Consider the following 12170-nt stretch of genomic DNA (forward strand, 5'->3'; position numbering starts at 1 on the left):
TAGCTATTCCACCACTTCCTTGATTGCAAGAATCTCCGCTTGATATACACTGCAGTGGTCGGGTAACCTTTTCGATTAGACCAGTTCTAGATCTTTAGAGTACACCCCAAAGCCTACATGGTCGTTTATTTTGGAGCCATCCGTATAGAAGTCTATGTAACTTCTGTTTCCAGTGATATCGTAGTTCCAATCGGTTCTATCAGGAATAGTGGTTCAGTACTTTTAATCAAAAAGCGGCACAGGTAGGGTGTAATCCACACTGCCTGGAACATCGGATATTGTATTAAGAATAACACAGTGTCCGTAGCCGCCACATGACCAAAGAGAAAGCTCACTAAGCCTCACGGCAGTGGTCGCTGCAATTTGTCTAGCTCCAACGTTCAGAGGCATTAGATGTAGCATTAAATTCAGTGCATCAGATGGTGTCGTCCTCAGTGCGGATATGATGTACAAACAAGCCATCCTTTGGATCCGGTTAAGTATTGAGCAGTAGGTGGACTTTTGAAGCGCCGTCCATCAGACCACCACACCATATAGCATTATAGGTCTGACAACTGCAGTATAAAACCAATACATAACACGCGGTCTAAACCCTCCAGCTTTTGCCAATGGCTCTCTTGCAGATGTATAGGGCAAGAGTTGCCTTTCTAGTCCTTTCCAAAATATTGGATTTGAAGTTCAATTTCCTGTCCAGCAAAACACCCAGATATTTTGAGCTTTCTGTAAGTGGAACATTCTCTTCACCCAAGGAGACAGGTTCCACTGTAGGCAACTTGTATCTCCTGCTGAAAAGAACTACTTTTGTCTTGCACGGATTTATAAAGGGTGATTTTTTTGAGGTTAGGATTTTCATGCATTAGTATTTGACAGATCACGTGGGATTTCAGACATGGTGTCAAAGAGAAAGATGCTCAGTATGCTTTGACATTTCATCATGAATAGACTTACTAACGAGCAACGCTTGCAAATCATTGAATTTTATTACCAAAATCAGTGTTCGGTTCGAAATGTGTTCATTCACCGTAACGTTGCGTCCAACAGCATCTTTGAAAAAATACGGTCCAATGATTCCACCAGCGTACAAACCACACCAAACAGTGCATTTTTCGGGATGCATGGGCAGTTCTTGAACGGCTTCTGGTTGCTCTTCACTCCAAATGCGGCAATTTTGCTTATTTACGTAGCCATTCAACCAGAAATGAGCCTCATCGCTGAACGGTGAATGAACACATTTCGAACCGAACACTGATTTTGGTAATAAAATTCAATGATTTGCAAGCGTTGCTCGTTAGTAAGTCTATTCATGATGAAATGTCAAAGCATGCTGAGCATCTTTCTCTTTGACACCATGTCTGAAATCCCACGTGATCTGTCAAATACTAATGCATGAAAATCCTAACCTCAAAAAAATCACCCTTTACCTAGACCACTTTCGGTAGCCCATTTCGCTGTTGCACGTAGAGCTTTCTGAAGTATAACTCTTAGAGTGCTGGGAAACTTTCCCCTAACCGCAATTGCTACGTCATCAGCATGATGACGATGTTAGTATACCCTCATCCTATGGTGGAGAGTATGAAAAGGAAAATTGTTCCAGACTAGACGACCAGGGGCAAAAACAGCTTGTTATTCTGCTATTCTGCTGCTTGGGACTCCGGCTTGTTATACCCTACACCACTACTGTGGTACAGGGTATTATAACTTAGTGAATTAGTTTGTAACAACCAAAAGGAAGAGAGATAGACCCATTGATAAGTATTTCGATCGACTCAGAATCACTTTCTGATTCGATTTAGGTATGTCCGTCTGTCCATGTTAATCTGTGTACAAAGTACAGGTCGAAGTTTTCATCCGATCGTCTTCAAATTTGGTACAGTCATGTTTTTTGACCTAGAGACGAAGCCTATTGAAATTGGAAAAAATCGGTTCAGATCTGGATATAGCTCCCATATATATTGGGTTGCCCAAAAAGTAATTGCGGATTTTTTAAAAGAAAGTAAATGCATTTTTAATAAAACTTAGAATGAACTTTAATCAAATATACTTTTTTTACACTTTTTTTCTAAAGCAAGCTAAAAGTAACAGCTAATAACTGACAGAAGAAAGAATGCAATTACAGAGTCACAAGCTGTGAAAAAATTTGTCAACGCCGACTATATGAAAAAACCGCAATTACTTTTTGGGCAACCCAATATATTTGTTCGATTTTCAGTAATAATTCAATAAAATAGTCATTTGTAAACCGATTCTCTCGAAATTTGGCAGAAAGGATTTTCTTTTGAATCTCGACATTACTGGTGGATTTCATGGAAATCGGTTCAGATTTAGATATAGCTCTCATATATATATATCGCCCGATTTTAACTTCTAGAGTCGCAGCAAGCGCTTTTATTGACCCATCTTGCCAACATTTTGCAAAACGCTTTCCTCGACGACTGCCAGAGTATCTGAAAAGTTTGCTCGGTTCAGATTTAGGTATAGCTCTCATTAATATGTTCGTCCGATTTTGAGAAATATTGCAAAAAAGTGCTCATTTGATAACCGATTCTGTCGAAATTTTGCAGAAAGGATTTTCTTATGACTCTCAATATTAGTAGTGAATTTCATAGAAATCGGTCCAGATTTAGATATGGCTGTCATATATGTATATCGCCAGATTTTCACACCAAGAGCCACTGCAAGCGCATTGTTTGACCAATCTTGCCAAAATTTTGCACAACGCTTACCTCGTCGACTACCACATTATCAGAGAAGTTTGTTCGAAATCGGTTTTCTTGTTGCTCGTTTTTCTACTAAAAGAGCGTGAGGTTTGTATATTCATATATATAATTTATTTAATTTGTAATTATTTACTTAATTCTTTGAATGCAATATATTTTTTCGTTGCCGCATAAGTGATGTGATAACTACGGGATTTTTTTGCGACAACATTTGCAATTGCACAGAGTTCATAAACTTGAGCCACGAAAGAAAAGCATATTGAATTTCTTTTTTTTTTTTGTCTATAAATGAATATTCAATTTAATTTGTTTGCATAATATTGTGTGCTTGTTAAAGGGCTGCACATGCCAAATTGAATTAAGTGTGGTTATTCTGACACCAACACACTGTCACGCTACGCTTAGTTATAGTAATGGCTAGACAGAAACAGGAGACCCCATCACTGCATATAGCAGGGTACTCTGTTTTAAGTTGTGAAAAACTTACACAATATATCTTAATTTATTTAAACATATTTATGGTAAATTTTGTGAAGCAACACAAACCTGCCATCATATAACACTAGGATTAATTGTGCCTAATTGGCTTAAAACAAATAAAAGCGTGCTAAGTTCGGCCGGGCCGAATCTTGGGAACCCACCACCATGGATTCTACTAAAAATCTATAAAAACTAAATTCAGTTGAACGGCATAATTTAATACTATATACCAAAATTCTGACAAACCACCAAAAATTAAAGCTTCTAGGAACCGAACAAGGATAATCGAGAGACCGGTTTATATGGGGGCTATATCAGGTTATAAACCGATTCGGACGTAATAACAGAGCACTACATGCAAAATTTCAGCCCAATCGGATGAAAATTGCGCTTTGTAAGGGCTCAAGAAGTCAAATCGGGAGATCGGTTTATATGGGAGCTATATCAGGTTATAGACCGATTTACACCGTACTTGGCACAATTATTGAAAGTCATAACGGAACACCATATAAAAAATTTCAGCTAAATCGGATGAAAATTGAAATATGAAATGAAATAAAATCGGGAGATCGGTTTAGATGGGAGCTATATCAAGTTATTGACCGATTTGAACTGTACTTGGCACCGTTGTTGGAAGTCATAACAGAACACTATGTGCAAAAAATTTCAGCCAAATCAGATGAAAATTACGGCTTCCAGGGGCTCAAGAAGTCAAATCGGGAGATCAGTTTATATGGGAGCTATATCCAAATTTGAACCGATATGGCCCATTTGCAATCCCTAACGACCAACATCAATATAAAGTATCTGTGGCAAATTTTCAAGCGGCAAGCTTTACGGGTTCGACCACTATCGTGATTTCGACAGATGGACGGACATGGCTAGAAGGAATCAGAATGTCGAGACGATCCAGAATATATATATATATATATATATATATATATATATATATATATATATATATATATATATATATATATACTTTATGGGTTCGCAGATCAATATTTCGAGGTGTTACAAACGGAATGACATTTTAAGTCGATCTAGCCATGTCCGTCCGTCCGTCCGTGCGTCTGTCGAAAGCACGCTAACTTTCGAAGGAGTTAAGGCAGGCGTTTAAAATTTAGCACAAATATTTCCTATTAGTGTAGGTCGGTTGGGAATGCAAATGAGCCATATCCGTCCATGTTTTAATATAGCTGCCATATAAACCGATCTCCCGATTAGACTTCTTTAGCTTCTAGAGGGCGCAATTTTTATCGGATTTAGCTGAAATTTTGCACATATCATTTTAGTATAGCATCCAATAACTGTGCAAGGTATGGTGTAAATCAGTCCATAACGTGATATATTGGGTTGCCCAAAAAGTAATTGCGGATTTTTCATATTGTCGGCGTTGACAAATTTTTTCACAGCTTGTGACTCTGTAATTGCATTCTTTCTTCTGTCAGTTATAAGCTGTTACTTTTTGCTTGCTTTAGAAAAAAAGTGTAAAAAAAGTATATTTGATTAAAGTGCATTCTAAGTTTTATTAAAAATGAATTTACTTTCTTTTAAAAAATCCGCAATTACTTTTTGGGCAACCCAATATCATTAACTACTTGACACAACGGGCAATGAATTTTGAATGGTATGCTAATGCGTCCGCCAGAACTTTTGTGGTGACCGTTCATCACGCCCAAATAACTCAAAAAGTTTAACTTGATCGTCTTCGCTTTATAGTTGATGCAACATTTTCAATCAAAAGGTGGCAAACATTAAAGTGCTTAAGTTATAATAACTATGCATTAATTAAAGGGTACATAAGAGAAAATTTAGACTAGGCGTATAGAAGTAGGAAGTGCTGCAGGCAAAAATTTTCCTTTAATATTTGCATAATAATAATTAATTAATTAATTTTTTTTCATAATATTTCACCTTTTTTTTTTTAGTTTGCAATAAGGTAGTTTTTTGTAGGCTTTCACCCCTTAATAAACTTTTTCTTTATATGTAGATTTTCTAGCATATAATTGCCCCTCACTGGGAATATTCAACAATTTGCCGTTTCTGAGTCTACCAGCAAATTTAGAATTTCAAATTCCATAATCGCTTGTTCTTCGCTTCAGGTTTAACTTTGAACTGATAATAATATACCCTGCTATTAATGGGCAGGCGGAGATATCAGTTCAGACCATTCAATCAACTATGAAAACATTAAATGCGATCGCCATTACAGAATCGCTCCTCATGGAACTACTGGCAAATCTCCTGATTCAATATTTCTTGATGAGATGATGAGAGCACAGCAAGATTTCATGAATTCCAATTCAGCATGTCCGAAAAGCAATACATTAGGTTCACCCCATCATATCGTGTATTCAAGCCGATGCTGGAAGTCTACTTTCTATTCAACATCAAGAGTTTGAAAACGTGGCTTAAAGGCATTACAATAAGTCGAACGGTCGACCTGCACTTTTTACATGCAGGGAAGGAGATCAGACGTCAAGTTGACCAGATTCGCAAAATAATGCAAACGTAAGTCAATTGCCCACTGTTATTCCAGCTGAGCCAGGAAATGTTATTCGATGTTCAATATAACATCGGTCATATGCAACGCCACGTCGCACATGGCGCGGACAGAGAAAACAGGTGGCAAATACCAATATTTTCTGGTGCGCCAACGAAATTTTTAAAAAACCTATTTTATGTAAAACTTTCCAACGATTTCAAAAATGGTGCGTATAGAAATGTCAGACTTTAAATTTAGGAGATATGATCGTTCAAAGTTGATCAATTTTCGATTTTCAAAAAAACACAATTTGTAAGTATATTGGTCCGTTTGCAAGTGTAATATCTCGAACACAAGATAAGGGTTTGTCGTTTTCTTTGTAGCATATGCTTTATATATTTATAAATAAAAGAAAATAATAATGATTTCTTTGAGATTCTCGAGATACATTTTTCAACTTTGATGGAAAATAACAAAATATACTCTTTTATACCCCGCTATATTTTCAAAATAAGCTCCTTGATTGCCCCTTAACATAATTAGCAAGTACAGCTAATAAGCAGGGTTTTCGAGCTTGGTTAATGTGGTAATTGTATCATAGATGCGTTTTCGCAATTAATTCGATTTAAATACAACATACCATCGCACGGCCCTTGAAGCCATCACACCTAGTATGGTTGAAAAGTCTTCTAATCAAAGACGTATTGCGTCCCATAGTGGTTGGTGTGTGTTGCTACCTTAGGCTTTCCTTTTCCATTTGCATCTTCGATAATTCAGCTCGTCTCGAAAGAGAAACAAACAAAAATTGTAAAATTTCATAATCTCGCCCTAACAGGCAAAAAAGGTCCTGGGACTGACATGGGACGTTTATGTTGGTCACCTCGTGAATTTCAAATGTTAAAGTGCTGTCAAATAAATATTTATAGGCGTATCGTCTTTTTTTTTTTTGCAAAAGATGTGATGCTAATGCACATCACCAGTGGGGGCCGATACGGGATAACTATGAGCACCACACAGGCTGGAATTTTGAGTTCCGTTCTGTATGGTGTTCATTGTTAATACGAGAAGCTTTGCTGCGAGCAACCGTGCGCGTCCACAGGTTGCGGATAGTGGATTGCTTCATACGGAGTAGCTGCATACGCGCAGTCGCGGACAATCAGCAGTATCGAGCGGAGAGTCTCAGTGAGAGAACGGGCGGCACCGGCTCTTGCATAAATACCGAGTGCCTCTGATGCTCGATATGACAAGGCGAGTTATCAGCGCCTTTAAATAACCAATGGCCATCACGTTCTCACGGCGATCGGCCTAATGGACCGCAACGATCTTGCTCAATCACAGGAGCTTGACAACAACAACATAACAATGTGTTGCATCTTCATCCTTAATTCGTTTGCAAAGCTCTGATTGTGATTTTTTAGCTATTCACCCCTATTATGTATGTCGTAGTTATATTTTCGACTTCGACTACCTAAAATTAAAATGCATATATCATTGGTATTATATGCAAAATCGAGGTGTTTATTTTTTGAAATTGCATGATGCTTGCAAGTAGCATCTATCACCTCGATTATGTTCATAACACCGACGAAATCAAAATTGCGAATTTTTGGAAGTCGTAGTCGAATATTCAAATTCGACATACAGCGGTCAAAAAAAGTATTCATCATTAGCAAAATTGATAATAAATTCACTTATTTTGGGTAATTGAAGAAAATTTAAAGTAAAAAAATAATGCAGTTTTATGCAATAGTTTATTTTTCGTAATATGTTTTAAAATAAATTCAAAAAATAAATTTAATTAGCGCAAAAAATGCAATTTTATATAATAACACCAAAAACAGAACAAAAAAAGTATTCATCATTGATGTGCTATCATCAATGTCAAGTTCAAATATTATTTGGGAATCCCCCTTTTCTGTTTTATTTAGTAAAGGAGGCTTTGCCCTTGACAGCAAATATTTAATTTCATTGAAAATATAGTTTTTGTCAAAATGGGTCGTAAGCAAAACGAGGTTTCTGATGAGGTAAAAGTTTTGATAATAAAACACCACAGGAATGGTTTAACTCAAAAAACTATCAGTGAAATATTAATTAGACCACGATCTACTATACAATCCATCATCAGAAAGTGGACAGAAACGAAAACTGTTGACAATAAACCAAGATCTGGTCGACCAAAAGCACTTTCAGTTGGAGATGTGCGTTGGCTAGTGCGGCAAGTTCAGAAAACTCCGAAGACAAATGCGACCATTCTACGTAAAAACACTATGGAATATTTAGGGAAGGAAGTTACTACACAAACAATTCGAAATACACTCAAAAGGCATAGTTACAGAGGAAGAACTGCACGTAAGAAGCCCTTTATAAATAAAATAAACCGAGTGAAAAGGCTAAACTTCGCAAAAATGTATGTAAAACAGCCCGAATCATTTTGGAAAACAGTCATTTTTGCAGACGAGAGCAAGTTTAATCTTTTTGGGTGCGATGGAAAGGTCATAGTGTACAGAAAACCAAATACAGAGCTTGAAGAACGAAACACAGTTGCTACTGTAAAACATGGTGGAGGTGGTTTAATGGTTTGGGGGTGTATGGCGGCTTCAGGAGCGGGAAATCTTGAAATTATTAATGGAGTAATGGATCATAAGTATTACATTGACATTTTAAAGAGGAATTTAAAAGATAGTGCTGTAAAACTTGGGCTTGGTAATAACTTTCAATATTATCAAGATAATGACCCCAAACATTCTGCTTTAAATACCAAGATGTGGATGCTGTATAACTGCCCCAAAGTCATTAAAACTCCTCCTCAAAGTCCCGACTTGAACCCAATTGAACATCTTTGGGAACATCTCGAACGCAAATTGAGAACGCGCAATTTTTCGAGCAAGAGTCAAATGCAACAGGTGATAATGGAGGAATGGGCTAATATAGACCAAAATATAACCGCTAAATTAGTCCAATCGATGTCAAACCGTTTAAAAGAAGTTATAAGACGCGGTGGTCGAATAACAAAGTATTAATTTTTTTAAATTATGTTATTTATTTTTTTGTTTTTTTGCAATGATGAATACTTTTTTTGTTTAATTTTTTGTGTTCAGCTGTAAAATGGCCCTTTTTGTTCCAATAAATACTATTTTTTTCTTTAAAAACAATGAAATTGTGTACATGTATATCACACAAGCACTACTGCATCATTAGTTTAATATGTTTTTATTCCAATTGTCTTTTGTAGACTTATTAAAAAAAAAACATTGAATGATGAATACTTTTTTTGACCGCTGTACATAATAAGGGCCATTATATTTTTGGCAACACTGGTTTAAATAGCTCACACAGGTTTCGCGATTTGTTTTACTGTCAAACATCTTCAGTTTGGTCTATTATTTAACCGTAAATCGTCTAACAAACGTACAACGCTTGCAAATTATTGCATTTTATTATAAAAATGGGTGCTCTGTTAGGAAAGTTCATCGCGCGCTTCTTCCATTTTACGACGAAGCTCATTTTTGGCTCAATGGGTACGATAATAAAAAGAATAGTCGATTTTGAAGTGAAGAAGCCAGCCAGAAGCATTGCAAGAGCTACCAATGCATCCAGAAAAAGTTAAAGTGCGGTTTATGGGCTGGTGGCATCATTGGACCGTACTTCTTTAAAGATGAAGCGAATCGGAGCGTTGCTGTGAATGGTGAGCGCTACCTTGAGATGATATTCAACTTTTTTGCCCAAAATGCAAGAGCTTGACTTGCATGACATGTGGCTTCAACAACACAGCAGGCGTAACAATGGTCTTATTGAGAGGCGAGTTCGGCCAACATTTTATTTCACGTTCGGGACCGGTCAATTGGACGCCTAGATCGTGTGATTTAACGGCCTTAGATTTTTGTTAGTGGGGCTATTTTAAAGCTCATGTCTACACAGACAAGCCCGCTTCTATTGACGCATTGAAAGACAACATTGAAGCATTTATTTCCGGCCGAAATGTTGGAAAGAGTAGCCAAAATTGAACTAAGCGGATGGACTATTTGAGGCGCAGTCACGGTCAACATTTGCATGAAATAATCTTCGAACATTAAATTATATGGACCGTACTATCAAATCAAATAAATATTTAATGCATTTTTGTAAATTTTATGTGTTTTTTTGAAACTCTTAAAAAATCACCCCTTAAATACTTCATGGGGCTGAAGTTTTATTTCTGTAGACTTTCTGATACATTTTCTGAAGAAATTAAATTGCAAAAAAGTTTCACACCTATTTGTTTTCATTCTTTACTTACACTCGCATTATCCTGTAATACTTTGCATTTGGTCTTTTCATCAGGATCAGCTATATCGTTGATACGTCTTTCGATTGTCTGAAAATATATAATACAAGATCGGCAAATTAAAATTTTCATTCTAGACCGAAATACATTAACACTTACGTTTGTTTGTTCTATCATAAGTTGCAAATATGCATCCGCTTCGGATACGCGACGACCAAATATTTCCAAATAGTTTGCTCGCCTACTTGTCAAATCTTTGTTATAGCCACCGAGGTAGAAGGCGCTTTGATTTTCCCACATACGACTGCGATTCGCATGACGTTGAATGGTGTCCTCCAAACGTCGCACCCATTTTTCACGCTCCTCACTGTGTTGGGCCTGGGGTGGGGGAGAGGAATAAAAAATTAAATAAAAAGGGATCAAACAATCGATAATTAAAAAAAAAAAGTTTTAGTAGAATTTTAAAATTAGGCTGACTAGTAGCCCTTTTTATACCCACCGCCTTAGGATGGAGGTATACTAATATAGTCATTCCGTTTGTAACACCTCGAAAAAATCGTCTAAGACCCCTAAAGTATATATATTCTTGATCGCATCGACATCCTGAGTCGATCTCGCCATGTCCGTCCGTCGGACGTCTGTCGAAATCACGATAGCGGTAAAGCTAACCGCTTATAATTTTGCCCAGATTCTTAATATTGATGTATGTCATTGGGGATTGCAAATGGGCCATATCGGTTAAGATTTAGATATAGCTCCCGTATAAACCGATCGAACGCGCAAAGTTAGCCGCTTGAAATTTTCCCCAGATACTTAATATTGATGTAGGTCGTTGGGGATTGCAAATGAGCCATATCAGTTAAGATTTAGATATAGCTCCCATATAAACCGATCTCCCGATTTGACTTCTTGAACCCCTGGAAGCCGCAATTTTAGTCCAATTTGGCTGAATTTTTGCACGTATTGATCTGCTATAACTTCCAACAACTGTGCGTAGTACGGTCCAAATAGGTCTATAACCTGAAATAGCTCCCATATAAACCGATCTCCCGATATGACTTCTTGAGCCCCTGGAAGCCTCAAGTTTTCTCCGATTTGGATGACATTTTATTATGATTTCCAACAACTGTGCTTAGTACGGTCCAAGCTGGAAGCAGCAATTTTTGTCCGATTTGGCTGAAATTGTTCATGTGATATTCCGTTATGACTTCCAACAACTGTACCAAGTACGGTCCAAATCGGTCAATAACTTGATATAGCTCCCATATAAACCGATCTCCCGATTTGACTTCTTGAGCCCTTACAAGCCGAAATTTTTGTCCGAATTGGATGAAATTTTGCACATAGTATTCTGTTATGACTTCCAACAACTGTGCCAAGTACGGTCCAAAGCGGTCTATAACCTGATATAGCTCCCATATAAACCGATCTCCCAATTTGACTTCTTGAACCCGTAGAAGCCGCAATTTTTTTCCGATTAGGCTAAAATTCTGCACGTAGTGTTCTATTATGACTTCCAAAAACTGAGCTTAGTACGGTCCATATAGTTCTATAACCAGATATAGCTCCCATAAAAACCGATCTCCCGATTTGGCTTCTTGAGCCCCTGGAAGCCGCAATTTTTGTCCGAATTGGATTTTGCATTTGGTGTTCTATTATGATTTCCAACAACTGTGCTTAGTACGGTCCAAATCGGTTTATAACCAGTTATGACTTCCAACAACTGTGCCAAGTTGACTTCTTGACTAGAAGCCGCAATTTTTGTCCGATTTGGTTGAAATTTTTCATGGGATGTTCCGTTATGACTTCCAACAACTGTGCGGATTTGACTTCTTGAGCCCTTACAAGCCGCAGTTTTTGTCTGAATTGGATGGAATTTAGCATGCGGTGTTTTGTTAGAACTTCCAACAACTGTGCCAATTACGGTCCAAGTCTGTCTATAACCTAATATAGCTCCCATATAAACCGGTCTCTCGATCATCGTTGTTCTTCATTTCCTTCAATTTTTTGGGGGGATTTTCGGGAACTTTTAAGTTTGGATGGATGTAAGATGTACTGCATTCCTAAAAACTACTATTTGAGCACCATATTCCCATGGGGATCTCTTGGGAGTGACACGGCACTTTAAACAATGATTATACTCGTATCTCCAAATGTGGAGATCAAATTCGTGTTCTACTCACAAATAAATTTCATTTGAGTGCTATATTGCCATGGACGG

At 37.3% G+C, this 12170-nt stretch overlaps 1 protein-coding gene across 1 annotated transcript in view; it reads right to left on the reverse strand.

Annotated features, from left to right (window-relative positions):
* Window positions 1–12170, reverse strand: part of LOC106080790 (oxysterol-binding protein-related protein 9) — a 115445-nt gene that overhangs the window by 71314 nt on the left and 31961 nt on the right. The window contains exons 3-4 of the mRNA XM_013242352.2: window positions 10109–10327; window positions 9962–10039 (exon numbers count right to left, since the gene is read on the reverse strand). Coding sequence (XP_013097806.2) covers window positions 9962–10039; window positions 10109–10327 — 297 coding nt within the window. The remainder of the gene's footprint in view (window positions 1–9961; window positions 10040–10108; window positions 10328–12170) is intronic.

The sequence above is a fragment of the Stomoxys calcitrans genome, chromosome 5 (genome assembly GCF_963082655.1).
Source record: "Stomoxys calcitrans chromosome 5, idStoCalc2.1, whole genome shotgun sequence".
Taxonomy (NCBI): Eukaryota; Metazoa; Arthropoda; class Insecta; order Diptera; family Muscidae; genus Stomoxys; species Stomoxys calcitrans.